Source organism: Pipistrellus kuhlii, unplaced genomic scaffold (assembly GCF_014108245.1).
Source record: "Pipistrellus kuhlii isolate mPipKuh1 unplaced genomic scaffold, mPipKuh1.p scaffold_m20_p_43, whole genome shotgun sequence".
Lineage (NCBI taxonomy): Eukaryota > Metazoa > Chordata > Mammalia > Chiroptera > Vespertilionidae > Pipistrellus > Pipistrellus kuhlii.
In genome coordinates, this window is record NW_023425544.1 from 2,145,271 (window position 1) to 2,167,722 (window position 22,452).

Here is a 22,452-nt window from a genome sequence, read left to right on the forward strand (position 1 = left end):
GTGGAAAGTCATTTCATAATGCAGTCTTCACCAATATAATCTGGATTACTAAGGTTTTCATTTGTAACTCCTTTAGTTTTCCCTCCAACCACATAATATACCATGCATACTTCCGCATGCTGTGTTTATAATAAATCAGGTCAATGCTTGATTTTCCCATATGCAATTCACTTACTAATAATGGTAGTATAGCTGCCCAATCTTAGAAGCAATTTCCCCTATTTGCCACCGCTTCAAGCCATACCGATTATCCAAGACTTGTCTGTTTTATATAGGAAATAAGAAAATAGAAAAAAGAGACTATCAATTTCAAAAATAACCAAATCTATAAACTTAATAGGATATAATGATACCCAATCCAGCATGAAATTTTAAATTCATGAATTCAGATTTATGAATTTTTCATGAGATTGAAACATAATCATTCAATTATACTCAAAAAGCATTTATTAGATGTCCATTTACATTGAAACATAAATAGAAACTTCTTTGAGCTTTGTTCATGAACATTAGAAGCAACACCCTCAAATAGTTTTGGCCAATAAACAACACCTATTTAAGATTGAAACCATGAATCAACCAAGCCATGCTAGGGTAGAATTCATCTGAACCATTTAACATGTAACATTTTCTTTAAAAATCCTAAGAACATACATTTTAAAACCTTAAACAAACATTAAAAAATCCATTTGTTTTCATTTGGGTCATGAAGATAAAATTTATTAAGATGTATCCAGGTAAAAAGCACAAAGATAGTAAAGGTCAAAACTGTGATTAATACAAAATGGAGTTTCACTCTCTTTTAACTATAAAATTCCTTTACCGGTGCTGCTGCTGGAATTTCCACAGTTTGGTGTAAACATCAAAAGTTCTTCCAAAATAGGATTGCCACTGCTTCTGCCCATATTGTGGCAAATCTCTGTAAGAACAAAGACACACATTTTAATTTTAAATACATGCTATGTGGAAACTAAGTCTTGTGCTGACAAATTGGATAGATTTAAAAACATTTGCATCCAGACTTTACTTTTTAAAAAATATTATAATTTTTGGAGAATAGCTCCAACAAGGTCCAGAGTCTCGTTCTTTCCTCTTCTCTCCCCTACTTCTGACAGCTAATTCTTAGTGCCCATGAGGGATCCAGTGCTCTCTTCCCTCTCCGGGTGATCACATTTTACTCACTTATACAATGATAACTTCCAAATGTTTATCTCCACCTAAGAATTCCGCACTTTGAAAACACTGCTTTAGGGACTCTAGAAGTGAAAGTGCAGGTAGTATTGTTCTCAACTAGTCTGCCCTTTCCCTATAGGTGAACCGATTGCTCCGCCTTTGGACAACAGCTACTGTGCCTCCCTTAGACACAAATACTCTAGGATTCAGACACTGGGCTTGCCGTGCAACGTGGGATGGCCAATGAAATATAATTGTAAATTATCTACACCATATCCGAGAAGAAGATCTAAGAGCTATTTCACCTTTCCCTCTGACCTGAGACCCAAAGAGGGCTGCTCCTAGGCCTGGAACACAGAGCAAGACACATTTCACATAACTTGTGGCTAACCTGGGAGCTAGAAATAAGCCTCCAGCGCAGTAAGGCGCTGTAATTTTGGAGTCATTACTGCAGGCTTACTTAGGAAAAGTCAATAGAGAAAATGGAACCAGGAGCGGGCTACTGCCGTACCAAACACATCATCTATATGAGACTGTCACTGGAAATGAGCAACAAGTAACTTTACTGAAGACTGGAAAAATGATGGCATATAACACAGCGCAGAACTGTATTGCTGGCAATAACTTGGAAAGCAGATAATGTGACAAATGAACTTGTGGATTTATAGGAAAAAGCCAAGAGATGGGGTGCTACCAGCCCTGGATGCTCTCAGTTGTACTTTACAAAATATGAGAGATGAACTCAGAAAAGAACCAGCTGCAAACAGGGATGGAAAGGAAAAGTGAAAAGCCACACATTCCAGAACTGGAAATACACAACGGTTTCTAAAGCGGGAGTATAAAAAAAGACAATTTGAGAAATGCTAGTTTAAGACTGTCGCATCCTCAGGGCAAAACCGAAAGCCTGTGAATAAACATAGGAGAGTGGCCTCAAATATGTTCCTTCAGAGTGACAAAACAGATCAAGGAAAAGAATCTAAGGATTTTGCTGATTTGTGGAATTCTGACAAGCTCACGGTATTTCTAATAAAGGAAACTAAATCTCGTGAGAGCTCTACTGCCAAAGTAATTTGTTTTATAAGGAACAACAATCATTCATTGATTACAGTGTGATACACTTCTTATCCCAGCCTGTGACTTGTCTTCTCATTTTGACTGATGTGAGTAGTTATCAACATATCAATCTTAGTCTTTATGTTTAGTGCTTTTAATATCTTTTTGAGGCATTTCACCCATTCAATAACACAGTCTTTGTAAAGATTTAAAGTGTTGGCTTTCAAATTTAACTCTTCAACATAACAAAAAATAAATTATATCTGAATGATTTTTTTGTAAAATATTATTTTGGCTAATATCACCAGTGTTTCCTTATGCTTATGTTTCAGCTGTTTTATTTTTTAATTCCACTGGTCTGTTTTTCTATTTCCTCATTAACATTCTGTTAATTACTACAGCTTTATAATAAGTCTGGCATGCTTCTTCTTTTTCAATTGGCTATACGTGGTTCTTGGTACTTGCATATGAATTTTAAATTGAGCTTATCAAAATTCTGAAACAAAAATCCTAATAGTAGAGTTTTAATGACTGACTTAATCTAAAGATCCATTTTGGAAATTAACAGAATAAAAATAACTTTTCATGTAAATAGCATCCCTTTCCATTTATGTTAAAAATATTGTCCCTAAATAAATGTTATAACTTTTTCCATAAAGGTCTAATATTTCTTGGAGACTTTAATGAGAAGTCTCATATTTTTATTACTTTGGTGAAAGATATCTCTATTTTTAAAAAATATGTATGTTTTTATTGATTTTAGAGAAAGAGAGGAAGGGAGAAGACCAATCCCTTCCACTGATGTTGCCAGATAAACTAGTATTTTTATTTTGGAATCTCTACTCCTTTTGACCAGTTCAATTGTTTATCTCTGTGTTAATATCACTTTGTCTAAGTCAATACCCCTATGATCACCACGGGCACTATTTTCAATCAAGAAAAGAAGCAGGCTATATTTCAGAATGAATCCCTATAACCCAAGTGTCTACCAAAATACTTAAAATAAAGAAAACCAATGTTTAGTAGTAAAAGACTTAAAATATAAATTCTCTCATTTAAACCTCTTTTTCAAGTATGAAATAAATACTTATCTCACATAACTAGATAAGCTGAATGTTCTTGGTACAGTATACAATTTCAAAGGAATTTGAGGTAGTAGTTTAGATTGGTTGTTTTGGAGGGAAAGGCTGTTATTTCTTTCCAGATTTTATGCATATACAGTATTAATGTAAACAGTGTAAACTTACTATATCATTAGAATTCTTTTCATGTTAACAAATATGCACACATGTACAGCACTGTATATAATACACATATATGTCTTGGATTGGCAAAAAGAGACCATATACATACACACAGACCTGCTTTTTTAAATTTACTAGGTGAAGGAAACATAATTTTGTGGAAATGAGATAGGTGCAGAGAAGAAGCAAATACAGCTTGTGTTAGTGTAGCTTTTCCCTTGCACCAGTGGTGTGTCATGCTGCCATTGGTGGCACCTGCCTTGCAATTAGGCAGGTGTATGTTGAAGACACTGGATGGAAGGAGGAAACCTGGCACTACATATAATTCTATCAAGTGCTAAATATTATGAAAGCCCAAGGAAATAATGTGAAATATGATCTATACAATCAAGGAACTTATTATTAGGTAGAGAGAAAAGACCAACATATATACAGAAAAAGAGGGGGAAAAGCACATTAAACACTAAATTATACGGCACCCAGTAAAAGTAATAGAAGAGTACAGAAAAGAGATTTATTGAGGGTTTGAATAGTGAGGAAAAGCTGCATGGAAGATAGATTTGGATATGCAAAAGAGAAAGAAGAGATCATCAGAGAGAGAGGGCTATATAAGATATTTAAGAGAAACAAAGGCAATTATAAGCTAAATGTAGCACAAGTCTGGGCCAGACATCAGTCATGAAACTGTGCACAGCTAGTGGAGGATGCCCTCCCTCAAACATCCAGCAGTTGCCTGGGTGGTGGCTATGGTGGTAGGCCACATGTTTCCCATCATCCAACAGGCTAGCTTGAGTCTGTTCATCTGAGACTGGTTGTAAGCATCCAAAGAGCAGTAAAAGAAAGGGCAGCTCGAATATGCATTTTTCTTTTCAAGTCTTTGCATCAAGTCTCTTGCACCATTGGCCAAAGCAAATCTCATGGCAAAGCCCAGAGTCAGTGTGAGCGGGGATGACTTGTGGGCATGCATATAAGGACAGGAGTGACTTCTCACAATCTATCACAGAGACCTATGTTTCTTTCTTCAGCACCTGCCTTGGCCAGCCTGGCGTTGCCCACTCGCCGGCCCCGCCCCTGCCACCACTGCCAGTTGCCTCCCTCTGCAGGGTGAATGGCGGGCAATCAGGGGCCTCTGCTGGCACCCGTCTTGGCTGGCCTGAGGCCTAGGGGCAGGTCCTATGTTGAACATCTGCCCCCTGGTAGTCAATGCGACTGGTCATTCTGCCGTTTGGTCAATTTGTACATTAGGCTTTTATTATATAGGATGAGTAAGAGGTAAATTTCTGTAAGTAGAAATGATGCATTAACAGAAGATTCACATTTCTGTACCAGATGTTTAAAAAATGAATAAAAAAGCAAAAGGTTTTCCCAAAATTTCAGGCACACACAAGGAGAATAAGCTAGTAATTGCAATTTTTAAATCCATTTCCATTATCCTTATAAGTAAAAACTCATTTCAGATTACAGAAATTAGTTAACTATAGATACTAGTTTCCACATTTATTGCAAGTTTTCCTCTTTTTCCTGTCTCCAGGGATCTCTAGTAAGAAGCTGCATTAGGAAGAGCCAATCAGATATTTAAAAATGGAAGTTGCTGCTAGAATCTTTAAGACTCCTATCAACTAGCTGCTGCCAGGAAGACTGTGCTATTATGTAAAAGCATTAGGCAGCCACATCACCCTCATGAGACCTGACAACTCCTGGGTGCATCTTTAAAGATACCATGTAAAGTCTTTAGGCACATTTTCAAGTTAAGCATTTGTCTGCAAGTTCCTTTAACTTTCTAAAACTGACAAATTTAATAAACCTCAGTTATATCTTATTTAGAGAAAAAACAGAATCAGAACTCTTTTTTTTTTTTCAGACTACAAAACTTCAGATAATTAATGACTGAGTTTTATGGGAAGGGAATTTTGTGTAAGAGCTAAAAGCACATAAAAAGTGATCTAAAGGCTAGAACAAAGTTCCTGACAGTAAGTCATAATATACAAATATTTTATGATTTATTGGCTAAATTCTATGCTCTTTTCCTTAATAGAACTTAGAACATCTACCACTCCAGTCTAAAGACTTGCTATAAAGATAGTAATTTCTTTTTTGAAATAGGGTTTAAATTTTTTTTAACTTCCTAAAAGGATAAATCCTATGATCACCCTTTTTCTAATGAGACATATCATGAAAATTAATATAGAAAACCATTGTGATAAGATTAGGGTCTAAATTAAGGTATTTTATGAAGAGTTTCAGACAAATTCCTCTACTATTCAGAGACTGACTCTGGTTTTAAACTCGGAATATATTATTTGGTCTTTATCACTGTCAGTAGAGATGGGAAATTAATGGCCCATAGAATTAAACGAAATGCGGCTCTGTGAATTATCCTGTAAGCTAAATGGCCTTATATTTCACATTTTGCCAAGGCACCTGTGTCATAAATTGGCTGCTCTTATTCTTTTCCCAAGGCTTTGGAGGAAATGAAAGTATGACAATGATCTCCTTTTTTTAAACTTCTCAACTCTCAACAAAAGTTAGGAAATTATGGCAGGAAGAAGTGTAGTACAGATGATTAAACCTGACTCTCAAACATGTTTTAAATGTAATGTTGAGATGTCAAAACTTAGGAACTTTCTCCCAAGTTTTTACAATTAACCCTCTTTACTAAACTGAACCAGCCAAAACCATTGATGCCTATATAGTACCTCAAAATATGAGTGTGCCTGGAGAATGTCAGGAGATACGTTAGCATGAGGCCTTTAAGAGTGGGCCCTAATATAACTGACTCGTGTTCTTATAAGAAAGAGATTAGGATGCACAGAGGGACACCAGGGGTGCCATGCAAAGAGGCCTCATGAGAACACAGCAAGAAAATGGCCACCTACAAGCCAAGGAGAGAGGCCTCAGCAAGAACCAACCCTGCTGACACCTTGATCTTGAACTTCTAGCCTCCAAAACTGAGACAACACATTTCTATTGCTTAAGCCACTGAGTTTGTGGTATTTTGTTATAACAGCCAAGTGATAAGGTTCCCCTCAAATCCTAAAGTACAGGTGGGTGGAGACAAATCAACAACAGACAAAACATGCAGGCTATCGGCATCAGTACAGGAAGAGACAGGAGACACAAATGGGACATCTGATGGGCCTGTGAAGAAGAGAACCCCAAAGTAGCCAAGAACCCAAAAGAACCCCACAGCACACTGGACCACTTTGAGAACAGAATCTAAAAGTGGGAGCGACTTTGCCTGAGCCAATAGCCACATGTGGCTATGGAGTGCTTGAAATGTGGCTAATCTGAACTGAATTGTATGTAAGTATAAAACACTCAGTGTACTTCCAAGACCAAGTATGGGGGGTGGGGGAAATATCTCAATTTTCTTATATTGATTACATATTGAAATAACATATTTTTGATATAACCCTAACTGGTTTGGTTCAGTGGATAGAACGTAGTCGGTCTTCGGACTCAAGGGTCCCAGGTTCGATTCCCCTCAAGGGCATATACCTTGGTTGTGGGCACATCCCCAGTAGGGAGTGTGCAGGAGGCAGCTGATCGATGTTTCTCTCTCATCAATGTTTCTAACTCTCTACCCCTCTCCCTTCCTCTCTGTAAAAAATCAATAAAATATATTTAAAAAATATTTTTGATATAATGGATCAAATAAAAGATATTAAAATTAATTTTTCTTTTTACATTTAAAAAATCTGGCTGCTAGAAAATTTTAAGTCTCATTTGTGGCTCACATTAAAATTTTATTAGTCAGTGCTTCTGTAGAACACTCTGGTGGCAGTCTGCCTCAAAGTCAAGGGCAATTCTTTTGAGTGGGAAGTCATATAAAATGAAAGCACACAGTACAAACTTGTACAATAGTTTAGGGTATTATTTCTGAATAACACATACCTTACTATTGCCAGCCTGTGAAACTTGCCTCTGGGAAAGTATTAATGTTTTGAAGAAGGAAGAGGGAGGGTTAGAGTTAGGGTTAGGGTTAGGGTTAGGGTAGAAAAAGAGGAGAGAGAGGGAGGAGAGGGAGACAATGTGGCAAATTGGTAATTTCTCAATTATCCTTTCCTCTTTAGAAGCCAGGGCTTCCAAAAAACAAGCTTTGAAAGGAAGCATTGTAGATGATTCCTTCTTTAATGTAAAATATCGGGAGCATATTTAACACAATTAATTTCTGCCATGATTTTTATTTAAGACCATTACATTTCACATTGGTGAATGTCTCTGTACATACATACACTCATGGGCTCCAACGCTTATTTTGGCTTGGTGTATTTGCTCCTTTGGAATCAAATAATTAGTGACTTGGAGGCCTCTGCTGTTTCAAAGCACCAGAGTCATGAATATCAGTGGTAGACACAGCTGTGTATCTCAAATATGTCTCAAGATGCTGCCTTATATAATCCCACCAGTATTCTATGCTGCTTTGTCACCATGGCAACCAGAACCCTGCAAGCTCCTGGGCTTTGATCATTTTTCTGACAGAATTCAAAGCTATTTCTAACACTTCATTACTACTGTAACTACATGCAAGAGCTATTTTAAGCACACCACCATTCATTCTGCCCATTTCTCACTCTCTGGGCTATGATTCCTTACACAGTAAGTGGAAAGAAGTTTATTTATCATGCACATATCATCAGAAGGTATTTTCAGGAAGAAAAAAGAGCTCCATTAAGACAGTCACAGCTGCGAAACTGAAAAGTCTCTGACAACTTGGATGAATAGCTTAATAGAAGGTGAAAATATATATCTTTGAGAGTAAAAAGAGAATTTACTATACCCAAATAAGATATTCTATAGAAACGCTCAGGCCTTTCATGCACTGAGATGCCCTTTCTCACTCTGTACATATAGAGTTAAAAGTCTAGGTGAGAGGGAACATGAGAGGTTGCCCAGGTGCTGTACGTCCTATTTCTTTATCCAATTACTAGCTACATGGACGTATTCGGTCTGTAAAAAAAATACCCTTATGTATACTTTCCTACAAGCACATTACACTGCAATAACAAGTTTAATTACCAGTTTGTGAACTCAAGAAAGAAAAACAAATAGGAAAGCTAACCAAAAGATAAGCTCAAACAATGAAAGGAATGCCGGGAAAGAAGGGCCAATGTTAGAAGCTGATGCTATTCTAGCTGGATTCCCACTTCACTCCATTTCTCCAAATGCACACACTGGTCCGCCAATGTCCTTCTTGTTCTCTATAAACACCGTGACCTGTTTTCTATTCAGACCAAAACAAATATAAAAAGGGAGGGAATAAAAAACAAAAACAAAATACCTTTTTAAAAACTATTCCCAAAGAAATTGTCTCTATTTCAAAAGAAATGCCCAAAACCTAGTCAATATTTGAAAGTGGAAAGGTGTTTAATTTACTGGGTGAACTGGTTAATAATTTGGATTTTGTAATCAAAGAAAACACAATTGATTTCAAGGGAAACATCAAAAGTGCTTTATTCAAAGTAATGTCCATCACTAGCTACACGTTTCCCCCACCTTTCAGGTAATTTGTGGATACCATCCCAATAGAACTTTTCTTGTTTTGAGGCAAACCATTCAGAGACCAATTTTCCACTTCTTTGTACATTCTGAAGAGCTGCTCAGAAAGTGCGTGTGCCATCAATCGGAACAAGTGCTCATCTGAAGGAGCAAGGTCTGGTGAATACAGCAGGTGGGTTAATACTTCCCAGGCAAGATCTTTTAACGTGTCTTTAACTGGTTTTGAAATGTGTGATGGTGTGTTATCATGAAGCAAAATTACTTTGCCGTGTCTTCTGACCCATTCTGGTCATTTCACAATCAAAGCATGGTTCAAATCGATTATTTCTTGTCGGTAGTGATCAATATTAACAGTTTCACCTGGTTTTAGAAGCTCATAATACACCACACCTTCCTGATCCCACCAAATGCAGAGCATTATCTTCTTTCCGAAGAGATTTGGCCTTGCAGTCGATGTTGATGGTTGACTTGGATCAACCCATGATTTTGTGCATTTGGGATTCTCAAAATAAATCCACTTTTCATTGCCAATCAGAATTTGATGCAAAAAAGACTTTCGTGCCGTTGAAGCAACATTTTACTGATGACTTTTTGGTTTTCCATTTGTCTTTCATTCAGTTGATGTGGCACCCATTTTCCTTCCTTGAAGTTCTTTCCCATTGTTTGTAAACGATCAGAAATTGTTTGCTGAGTAACATTGAATCTTTCTGCAAGCTGTTTTTGAGTTTGACAGGCATCTTCATCCAATAATGCTTGTAATTGTTGATCTTCAAACTTTTTCAGTTGATCTGGACGCTCTTTGTCTTTCACATCGAAATCATCACGTTTAAAGCGTTTAAACTGGTGTTCATAAGTGTCCTGAAATGGAGCATGTTCACCATAAGCTTCACGAACCTTTCAACAGCACTTTCTTCAAAATAAAGTAATGAATGAAAACTTCCCGCAAATGCTCTTTTTTTGGCATGAAATTTGACATTTTTAAGCGTAAAAATATCTATGGTGTTAACACCTTCAGAAAATTTGACATATGAAGTTTTGAAGCTTGTTGTCAATACAACAAAATAGCATACAGATCAAATCACATATATATCAACATGTGTAACTCCGTATATTAAAAAAAATCCGCTTTATTAATCTCTACACCTAGAATATGCTCAAAGAGTTTTGGACCAGAACTGGGAAGTGATGTGGAGCATGCCACCGGGCCTCCAGCCCCCATCATGGAGAACTCGGTCACGGGCCTGCAGGACTGACAAACAGAGGCCTTTCCCTTTGCTTTCCAATCAAGGACTAACACTAAACAAAACACTTTCATTTCTATAAACAAGCACAGAAAATACACAACTCAAGTGCACCAGACACTGAGAAAATCAGCACCCCCAAAGGGAAGAGACCAAATGGGCACTAAGAGCAAACAGGACTCACCACATTTATTTAATACAGAATTTTTTGTTCTAAAAAAATCGTTTAAAATATATTGGTTTTACATTTAACTACATATCATAGGCAACTTTTCATTTATATCTTCACTAAAATCTTTTTCAATAGTTCTATATATACCATGTATAAAATGAATTTTCTTTAAAAGTGAAAAGAGCCAAAATACTAATCTCTCAGTAAATCATACACCTGCACTACCACGGCCACACTCCTCTCAAACAAAAACCCCAAAACAATCAGAGAATATATATGCTTACTCACCACAGATACATATTTTTGTAGAAATAATCAAGCTTGTTTAAACTGAAGAGTTTAATATTAAAACCTAATATTAAGAAAAGTAGTACTGCAAAAAAACCACACTGATATAAAATGACAAGATAGCCGAAACCTGTTTGGCTCAGTGGATAGAGCGTCAGCCTGCGGACTCAAGGGTCCTAGGTTCCATTCCCATCAAGGGCATGTACCTTGGTTGTGGGCATATCCCCAGAAGGGGGTGTGCAGGAGGCAGCTGATCGATGTTTCTCTCTCATTGATGTTTCTAACTTTTTATCCCTCTTCCTTCCTCTCTGTAAAAAAATCAATAAAATATATTAAAATAAATAAATAAATAAATAAATAAATAAAATGACAAGATGAAACACGTCTGGTATAAGGAAAACAAATTTGAGACATGAGAGGATGCTCAACATCATTAGTCATTAGGGAAATGCAAATCAAAACTCATGTGTGGATATAAAACTGAAACTCATAGACACAGGCAGACAGCAATATGGTGATTCTCAGAGGGAAGGGCACGGGGGGTAGTAAAGGATAAAGGGGCCAAATATATGGTGATGGAAGATGGTTTGACCTTGGGTAGTGGCCTCACTGAATATACAGATCACGTGTCATAGAAATTGACACTTGAAACCTATATGGCCCTATTAACCAATGTCACCCCCAAAATTTTATAAAATGTAATGAAACGGACAATGAGATACCACTTCACACCCCCTTCGATGGTTATCATACAAAAGACAGACAATAACAATTGTCGGTGAAGAAAATGGCACCCTCGCTCACTGCTGGTGATGCAGCCTCTTGGAAAAACAGTCTGGAAGTTCTTCAAATGTTAAGCACAGAGTACCATGTAACGCAGCCGTTTCCCCCTGGGCATATACTCATGAGAACTAAAAACATTATGTCCACATGAAACCACGTACACAAATGTTCATAGTAGTAGTATTCATAGTAGCCAAAAAGGTAAAATAATTCAAACATCCATCAACAGATGACTGGATAAACAAAATATGGTAAATCTGTACACTGGAATATTAATATGTAATTAAGAGGAATGACATAATGTTACATGTTACTATTGTACATAAATGAACCTCAAAAAACACTTTATTTTGTGAAAGAAGCCAATCACAAGAGACCACATATTGTATGAGTCTACTAATATGAAATGTCCAAAATATGTAAATCCATAGAAACAAAAAGTTAGTTAGGGAGATAGAAACTGGAGACGGTGGAGAGTCACTGCTAATGGGTATGGGGTTTCTTTTGGGGTGATTAATGGTCTAAAATTAGATTATGGTGATAGTTGCGCAACTCTAAGTGTACTAAACCATATAATTGTAAACTCTGAATGGGTGAATTTTTATTGTATGAAATGTAGCTCTATAAATTGGAGGAAGAGGAGAAGAAAAAGCAGGGCTGGGAGATTTAAAGAGAACACAACAGTACAAAATTATTTACCCACCACACACAGGAACACATCAACAAAGACACATATGGACCCAAGTGCATATAGCTTCTGCTGCCAGTCTGTTCAGGGCATGCACAGCTAAAGTAAAAATAACGCTATCTATTAATAAAACACTCTGTCATTACTGTAGTCAACAGGTATTTTATCCGAAGAAAAAGAAAGAATAAGAGAAACAAGCAAATAAACAAGTGTACAAAGATTGCAACAGGAGACAGGCTCACGTTCACCTGCAGTGTGCATTTGTAGGCAGCTTAGCTCTCCTTACCCCGATATGTAAGATCAGATATAAACCGGGTATAATGCGGACTAATGTATATAAACCCATGGAACAAGAGCTCTCCTTAACTCGAGTACAACACTAAGTTACCCTCTTTTCCTACTGTTTTTTTCATCTGAGAATGAAGAAACAGTGTCAAAGAAAAAAAGCACCATCACTTCTATCATAGTACAGGTATTTATGCAACATTCTACCCGTAACTTTCAGAAACGTACAATACTTCAGCCATGGGGAAAATACACAGAACTAGAGGGAAATGTAAGCTATCAGCAGTCCACTAACCTTAACCCATTGAATAGCTGCTTCGATTTATCCAGAAGATAACAAAAATCAGTGACTGTTTTCCTCTCTCCCTGTGGGATGTCATCTTCAGCGCCTCCAACGCTCATGATTTCTTGAAGAGCAAATTCAGTCCTGCAAGAAAACACATGCCCATTAACCAAGAAGGTGAAAATGAAAAGAGAAACAGACCTTAACTATACCTTCTGATAACACTTTTTTTTTCTTCAAGATGGAGAATTTTTCTGATTACATGCAAACCATCAGATAATTTAAATGTATGATGGTGTGGGAGATCAGATAATCTTGTATTATCCGAGGGAATGAAAATTGTTACATCCATTTGGAAAGAGAGTTTTTGAATGTTTTTTCATCCAATAAATATTATTTGAAGGACTATTACATCCCAGGCACTCCTTTACATGGTTCAGAATGAAAAAAATGTTTATCCTTTTAACTTAGTTATCTATTTGTTCCATTCTACAAATCCATTCAGAAAAATAACCCTACAAATGGAAAACATAGGTATCATGCCTTCTTTATCCATTTATCTACTGAGGGACACCTAGATGGCTTCCATATTTTGTCTATTGTAAATAATGATGCAATGAACATAGGAGTGTATATATCTTTTTTGGTTTAGTCTCTTTATTTCTTTGGATAAATACCCAGAAGTGAGATTGCTAGGTCATATAAGTAGTTCTGTTTTTAATTTATTCTTTTTTCTTTTTTCTTTTCTTTTTTAATAATAATGCTCAGATGCTATTTACTTTTTTCACTGTGTGTACATTTGCAATGATGGTGCAAAGTAATTAGTAGGTAACACTGCTGGCACCTTAACAGGAATCAAAGCAGTGGCAGAAAACTGCACTAGTAATTGTATTCCTCACCTTCACAGTACTCTCCTTTTATTTTATTTTATTTTATTTTTTATTTTTTTTATTAAATTATTATCTGTGTACATATTTTAACATTGCCCCCCCTCCCAGGCGTATCCCCCCTCCCCAGAGTTTTGTGTACATTGGTTGTACTTATTTGCATGTATACAAGTCCTTTAATTTATTCTTTTTTTATTTTTAAATTACAGCTGACATACAATATTATATTAATTTTAATTTTTTGAGGAATCTCCATACTATTTCTCATAGTAGCCACACCAGTTTGCAACCCCACAACGGGGTTGTCTAATATCTCATCCCAAGGCTTTAAATCCCAAATACCTCTCTTTTCCCTTAAACATAGATGATAGTATTTAAGCCCTCTCCAGTAATTAGATATCACTCTTTGAAAAGCATTACAAAACCCAAAAGAGCCCCAGCCAGTTTGGCTCAGTGGATAGAGCGTCAGCCTGCAGACTGAAAGGTCTCAGGTTCGATTCCAGCCAAGGGCATGTACCTTGGTTGCAGGCATATCCCCAGTGGGGGGTGTACAGGAGGCAGCTGATTGATGTTTCTAGCTCTCTATCCCTCTCCCTTCCTCTCTGTAAAAAAAATCAATAAAATATATTTTTTTTAAACAAAAGAAATCACTAAAGTAAATTTTTTAAAATGAACTTTGGCTATCAGATCTACTTGTCAATGAATGATACTGATTATTAGATATTTGACTTTGGGAGTGTTATTGTACAATACTTTTCTAAGCTTCTGGATTTCTTCAATTCCAGAATGGGAATTATAATATTTGCCCTTCATACAGCTATTAATAAGATTCAATTAGATCACATTCATAACATTATAGACCAAAAAGGGCACACTATTAATAAAAGGCAGCAAATATTAGAACTGGTAATTCTGGGAGTTTGGATACAGCAGTGAAAAAAACAGAAAATAGACAGTGTATTTTCTGGTGAAGAGACAAAAATTAAAAAATATAATATCCAGGTGGCATGCTATAGTATGAGGAAAATACAGCAGAAAGGGAGAGTGTGATTGGTCATGCTGTAGTTAGGATAGGTGAGGTGATACCGAGAAGTTGACATATGAGCAGAGAGACCTGGGGGAAGTGAGTGAGCCAAGTACATGTAGAGAAGAGGGGGGAGTGCAGGCTCCAGGTGCCAGGAGCAAGTACGAGGTGCTGAGGCAGGTATGTACTTGTTATACTGAGGAATGGCAAGAGGTTTTGTCTATAAAGAAAACACTCTTAAAAACCACCAGCTTGCCGAAACCAGTTTGACTCAGTGGATAGAGCATCGGCCTGCAGACTGAAAGGTCCCAGGTTCGATTCCGGTCAAGGGCATGTACCTTGGTTGCGGGCACATCCCCAGTAGCGGGTGTGCAAGAGGCAGCTGATCGATGACTCTCAGCGATGTTTCAACTCTCTCTTCCTCTCTGTAAAAAACTCAATAAAATATATTTTTTAAAAAAAACACCACTAGCTCTTTCTAAATAAATTGATATAAATAAGATTCATGATACTGTTTTTCGAGTACCACAAAAAGGAGACAGAGTAGACAAACCTAGATGTGTTTTTCCCACGTCCAGTGTCCTGGTGCGGGCTCAACCTGCCCCTAGTAGGTATGCCTTTTCCTAACTGACAGTCCACCTAGAGGGACCGCCTTTTTCTAATTTGCACATAGGTACCATACAGGACTTCCTTCCAATAGAATTTATTGGCTCTACAATCATCAAAGTGATGTTAATAAGCCTGTCCACTCAGAAATAGAAATGGACTAATTATGTTGAACTAGATTCTATAATGACAATCATTAAAAAGGACTTATGAGGTGATATAATCCCAACTTTCATTGTCCTTATCTTGATATAGATAAAAAGAAGTCAATCTAACAAGTTAAATAAGGCCATGTGACATACACTGAATCTAGATTCTAAAACCCAGGTACCAGCCCCAATGGTGCGTTTCCCCCCAGTCACACAGCTAACGGTGTAACTGAACTTAGCTTCCTCGTTTGTTTGTTTGTTTGTTTTTTTGGTGTGTTTTTTAAAATATATTTTATTGATTTTTCAGAGAGAGGAAGAGAGAGGGATAGAGAGTTAGAAACATCGATGAGAGAGAATCATCAATCAGCTGCCTCTTGCACACCCCCTACTGGGGATGTGCCCACAACCAAGGTACATGCCCTTGCCCGGAATCGAACCCGGGACCCTTCAGTCTGCAGGCCGACGCTCTATCCACTGAGTCAAACCGGTCCTGGCAGCTTCCTCGTTTGTAAAATGAGGATAATGAATGCTGCTGCCCTCTCTCACCAGGCTATTGTGATCAATTCTGTTCAAATGTAACAATATCTTCTTACTAAAATATTCAGTAAAAAAGCAAAACGCAATTATATTATAATACAAGTAGACAATGTTTTTATTGAGGAAAAAGACCATGTGAATATCAATACACTTTAAACTAAAAAGGGTTTTAAAAAGTCAAATAAATAACACCAGGTTTCCACATCCTATATAATAAAAGCCTAAATCCTCAACTGGGAGTTTGACCAGTGGGGCCGGCTGGCCAACTGCGGGAAGGGAGGCCCCGTCTGGCAGCCGGCAGCCGCTGGGGACCCTACCTGTGCATTAATTTCATGCACTGGGCCTCTAGTTAAAAAATAAAATTGTCTGCTGCTGAGCAGTTCTAGCTGTTCCTGCTGCTTATCACCACTGAGAGATCAGAATGTGCTGTGTGAGGACGTACATTTAAAGACAGACAGTACTGCTGATGGAGGGTTCTTACAAAAGGACTGCATCAAGTTGTCAGAGTCTTCCTCTCGTCTGGGTTGACAATTATTCGTCTGTCAGGACTCTACTGTTAGCAAACTCAAAGCCTGTCCTTAAAAACAAGGGGTAGTTATTGGGATAGTTATCCGACCCCAAGTACTTGAGTCACACAGCTCAGCTGTCTTGTATCATATAGTTCTTCCAGTACACCCATCATCTCCTTACTAAACTGTAAGCTACCTGAAAGCAGTAGCTGTCTAAAAAAGTTTTCTGTGAAGCGCCTGTGAATACTGTCCCCAGATAATTCCAAAATACGAACTGATCAAAGGTAGTGAAAAAGTTTATGTTCCTGCCATATGACAGGTGTTGTTCCATGTGCTGGAGACACTGTGTGCGTGCATGCGTGTGTGTGTCCATGAATTTATTTATACCAAAGAGGCCGAAAGTGACTGTGGCAGGGACTTGAGAATCGACAAAAGCTGGAATGTTCGTGACTGAAACCCAGGAAGGAAGGAATGCCAAGTAGCTGTCATTAAGAGAATGAAAAAGGCAAATGTTCAACCTTCTGAGAAAGAAATCTGATTACAATTAGATCGGTGTTGTGGTATGTGAGGAACCTACAAGTTTTTTGTGAAGAAAAGGAAGCCCCAAATTCCTAAAGCCTTAGCTAGATGCTGACCTAAAACTATGCGGATTAGTTATCAGGAGACTCCAGGGTGCTGGCGTGTGTTCTACAAAGACAGGTATGCTTGGGACCCGCGTAGAGGCCAGAGCAGAGTGCTTACTGTAAGCGCATTGGCAAGAACCTGCCTGCACTCAGCTCCTGGCTCCGCCACTCACTACTCAAACACAACTGTGCAATCTCTTTGTGCCCCGACTTCCCTAAATGTAAAACAGGATAAATACAGGATCTGCTACTTAGGATTTTCATGAAGATTAAATGAGAATGTACAGGGAGTTCAGACGAGCCTGGCACACATTAAATGTCATCTAAGTAGGCCTCCCATTTAATGTACCACCCACTGGGATAATTCTGTGAATGAAAAGGGACACTATTAGTAATTACATCAGGACTGCAAAAACGGAGACCGTGTCAAGCAAACCAGAACATACTGTGAGAAGAAAAAAGAAAATGTGACCAGAGGAAGTAAAACTTCCTGTCTCACCTCTTTAACCGGAGGCTACCCATAGATGCAGGTAGCAAACATTAACAACTGGATTATATTCTCCTGTGTGCACACTGTTAGAGCTAAATGAGCATGCTTGGTGTTTTGCTATAAATGGTTTGGATTAATATGCCAATCAGTGCTAACACAATCCCCTCCAGATTAATAACAGGCATGTAACACATACTGAGCAGACGATGATGGTAACAGGCAGAAAGATGCTAAGACTTGCTCCTTGCCCTCAAGAAGCTAACACCAGTTCGTTAAATGATTCCTGCAGGTGCTCTCCTGTCTGTAGTCCCCAGAAGCCATTGCTAGAGCAGATACACCCAAACAGGAAGATATCTCGGCGAAATATTGAAAAAAATGAGAAAGGCAGCTTAGAAAAAATGAAGATAAAAGAGACACAAAGGCATATTTCATTATTTTTACACAGCACTGCCAAATGGTTTAAGACATTTTAGAAAGAAAACCCAAAATTCACACTAAAGAGCAGTGGCAGGTCGCATCTGTTTTGGCTTATGCAGCACCCATTTTCCTTCCTTTGTGGAATTACTGCTCAATCTCAATGGAAATCAAAACTCAATTTGGAAGAAAATATACAGAGAGAGAGAGAGAGAGAGAGAGAGAGAGAGAGAGAGAGAGAGAGAGAGGGAGGGAGAAGGAAAGAGAATGAAGAATCAGGGAACTTGTTAATTATGTGTGATAATGGCTCAAAAAAAGGGTTCTCATTTTTTAAGGGCAGGCACTGAAATATTAACAGATGAAATTGTGTGATGTCTGGGAGTGGGTGTGGGTAGAGAGCAGCCATGAACTTGTGACTGTTGAAGCCTGAGTGATGAAGATATGGGAGATAATTATTCTATTCTATTCTATTTCATTCTGAGTTTAAATTTTTTCATTTAAAAATATTTTTTCCTACTTCATTTACAGTAAGATCCCAATGTCATAAAAGCATTTCTCTCCATGCTTCTAGCTGTATGTATATTTACATGGAAAGACACCTGGGATGATGCGTGGTAGTAACGGTTATTTCTGGCTGCTGATATTTGAGATGGCTTCATTACTTGCATTTTCTACATTGTTTTAATTCAAAACACTAATTGTGAAATAAAAACAAAACCTTAAAAACCAAAAAGCAAAAGCAAAAATACTAATTGTGACTTAGTTTCCCCAAAATAACAGAATATTTCTTTTTTTTTTATTAAATATTTTTATTGATTTTTTTACAGAGAGGAAGAGAGAGGGATAGAGAGCTAGAAACATCGATGAGAGAGAATCATCGACCAGCTGAGGATGTGCCAGCAACCAAGGCACATGCCCTTGACTGGAATCGAACCCGGAACCCTTTAGTCCACAGGCCGACGCTCTATCCACTGAGCCAAACCGGTTTTGGCGAAAATGATATTTCTTAAACCAAAAGCCTAAAATCAAATAAGGTAAATGTGAGAGGTAGTTAAATTTGATTAGTGGAAACACAAGTGGTTATTTTCTATTTGTATTTTCTGTATTATCCTTAATTAAAAACTAATCAAGTACTTGTGAATATTCTCTAACATAAGGTTTATTAATATTTGTCACTGCTAACATTTTGGGTGCTATCGAGTGCATCGTAGAGTGTTTAGCGGCAACCCTGGCCGCTGCCCATTAGACACCAGTTAATACCACCATCCTACCCGTCGTGGCAACTGAGCATGTCTCCAGACATTACCAAATGTGCCCAGGAGGTAAAATCTCCCCCACCTAAGAAACACGCTCTAACATATGATAAATCACAACCAAAATTCTCAATTCTGCAAAACACAAATTTCCCAATCCTTAAGTATATCTTGCATGTATAATAATTCTCAACATTACGTCAGTCCCTCTTATTCTTAATTCAGTTACTGAATACTTTACTTGTAGTTCAGACTACCAGAAGTAGATAAACCAATTTTGCGGCTGCAGATTGAATACTGAAATTACTTTTTTTATTCAGTTCCAAAGCCTGAAACTAAAAACCTTAGGCTACATATAGTACCATCACCTTCAAGAACAAGGGGGAAACCATTATAAGGTTATAGAATGCAATCTTGATATTTATTTATTTTAAAGGTGAGGCTTTTTTTAAATATATATTTTATTGATTTTTTACAGAGAGGAAGAGAGAGGGATAGAGAGCTAGAAACATCAATGAGAGAGAAACATCGATCTGCTGCCTCCTGCACACCCACCACCGGGGATGTGCCCGCAACCAATGCACATGTCCTTGACCGGAATCAAACCTGGGACCCTTCAGTCCGCAGACCAACACTCTATCCACTGAGTCAAACCGGTTTCGGCATAATGCAATCTTTTTAAATATACAACTTGGCCTTTGGTCAAACTCAACAGTCCCAAAGCAGAGTAACTCACACAAACATAAATGCTCCAAGGACAGCCTCTTCTAGCCCATTACCTAGCCTCTTGGGAGACCTGCAGAGCAGAACATCAGCACCAGCCAGAGCTTATTAGAAACACACTCTCAGCCGCATCCCAGACCTAAGACAGAACCTGCATTTTAACAAGCGCCCCAGATGATCTGTATGCACGTAGTTGGAGAAGCAGTGATCTAGCCGTTCACATATTATACAAACTTGCTTGCAGCTGACGTTCAGGGAGCTATATTCTTGTAATTCTCACATACAGAAAGGGGCCCAAGGATGTCTCAGGAACTTTTTTTTTACTTTTTTTTATTGATTTAAGAGAGGGAGAGGAAGAGAAGCATTGACAGAAGAGAGAAACATCGATCTGCTGCCTCCTGTATGCACCCCAACCAGGGATCAAGCCTGAATTCCCAGACATGTGCCCTGAATGGAATTCCAACCAGTGACTACCTTTCAGTGCACAGGACGACGCTCAACCAACTGAGCCACACCGGCCAGGTGCCTCTGGAGCTGTTTTTAAGGCATTGGTCCCATGAAGTTCCGCCCTCATGACTTGAGCACCTCACAAAGGCCCCACGAGTTACCTTTGGGAGTTAGAATTTCAACATATGAGTTTTGGGGGAACACAAATACTCGGACCACATCAGCATCCTCAAACACCAAGGTGTTCCAGTGGTGTGACCTTGGCAGTAATTCCAGATCTCTGAATTCCCTTTGCTCCTGCCTGTTTTCTGAACCAGATCAGTGCTGTGAGGTACTTGGCAACCTTCCAATAAATTCCTTTTCTGCTTAAATTGGCTGGAATTAGGGCCTGTACTGCTCAAACAAGAACCTTTCCTGCCGGGACCGGTTTGGCTCAATGGATCAAGTGTCGGCTTGGGGACTGAAGGGACCCGGGTTCGATTCCGGTCAAGGCATGTACCTTGGTTGCAGGCATATCCCCAGTAGGGGGTGTGCAAGAGGCAGCTGATCGATGACTCTCTCTCATCTAACTCTCTATCTCTCTCCCTTCCTCTCTGTACAAAATCAATAAAATATATATATATATATATTTTAATTCTAAAAAAAATGAACCTTTCCTGAAACAATGCCATACCTTTTTCCTTTCTTTTTTAAAAAATGACCCGTCACTCACTAAGTATAGCCTTCCAAAATTGCATATAATTAAAAAGCTGGAATTCTAAATGCCATTTATATCATCAACCTCTTAAAAACAGCTTGCAAAGCGAACAATGAGTTTTATTTATTACTTTGATTAAATCCAATCCTCTACCTACTCTGAGCTTGCATCTCAGCAGCTAACCACGGCTGAAGGAACATAATCATACTGACTGGTCTCATTTCCAATTCAAGACCTCAGAATGGGCACTCCCACCACATTCCCTCCATTCCTTCACTCTTTACCTTCCTACAGCACTGTTCCACACCTTCTCCGCTCTCCTCAAACATCCCCATCCTCACTTTCAGCTGATGGCAACTCTTCTATGGTTCACTGAAAAAACACAGGCAGTGAACTTACAGAAAGAGAGATTTAAAAAGCAATCCCATTGCCGAGACTGGTTTGGCTCAATGGATAGAGCGTCGGCTTGGGGACTGAAAGGTCCTGGGTTCGATTCCGGTCAAGGGCATATACCTTGGTTGCGGGCATATCCCCAGTAGGGGGTGTGCAAGAGGCAGCTGATCGATGACTCTCTCATCGATGTTTCTAACTCTCTATCTCTCTCCCTTCCTCTCTGTACAAAATCAATAAAATATATATTTTTTTAAATTAAAAAAAAAGCAATCCCATTTACCATCGCACCAAAAAAAATTAAGATACCTAGGAATAAACTTAACAAAGGAGGTAAAAGACCCGTACTCAGAAAACTACAGGACACTGAAAAAAAGAGATAGAGGGAGACATAAACAGATGGAAGAACATACCGTGTTCATGGATTAGTAGAATCAACATCATTAAAATATCCATACTGCCCAAAGCAATCTATAAATTCAATGTACTCCCCATTAAAATACCAATGGTATATTTCATATACCTAGAATGAACTCTCCAAAAATTCATCTGGAATAAATAAAAAAAAAGACCCCGAATAGCCACAGCAATCCTGAGAAAGAAAAACAAAGTAGGAGAGATCTCAATACCAGATATCAAGCTGTATTACAAAGCCACTGTTCTCAAAACAGTCTGGTACTGGCACAAGAACAGACATACAGACCAATGGAATAGAATAGAGAACCTAGAAATTGACCCAAACCACTATGCTCAACTAATATTTGACAAAGGCCCTAACCGGTTTGGCTCAGTGGATAGAGCGTAGGCCTGCGGACTCAAGGGTCCCAGATTCGATTCTGGTCAAGGGTATGTACCTTAGTTGCAGGCACATCCCCAGTAGGGGGTGTGCAAGAGGCAGCTGAATGATTGATTATCAAAGCCACAACCCAGGCATGTTCCCTGACCAGGGATTGAACCATAAGACGATGCCAACCAGCAGAGCCACTGCAGCTAG

General features: G+C 38.3%; 1 protein-coding gene across 2 annotated transcripts in view; it reads right to left on the minus strand.

The window, feature by feature from the left end:
* Positions 1 to 22,452, minus strand: part of SCAI (suppressor of cancer cell invasion) — a 71,790-nt gene that overhangs the window by 29,712 nt on the left and 19,626 nt on the right. Inside the window, exons 3-5 of one of the 2 annotated variants that reach the window (XM_036411984.2) lie at positions 12,722 to 12,853; positions 824 to 919; positions 176 to 262 (exon numbers count right to left, since the gene is read on the minus strand). In XM_036411984.2, the coding sequence (XP_036267877.1) occupies positions 176 to 262; positions 824 to 919; positions 12,722 to 12,853 (315 nt within the window). The remainder of the gene's footprint in view (positions 1 to 175; positions 263 to 823; positions 920 to 12,721; positions 12,854 to 22,452) is intronic. The other variant, XM_045572043.1, reaches the window with a different exon arrangement.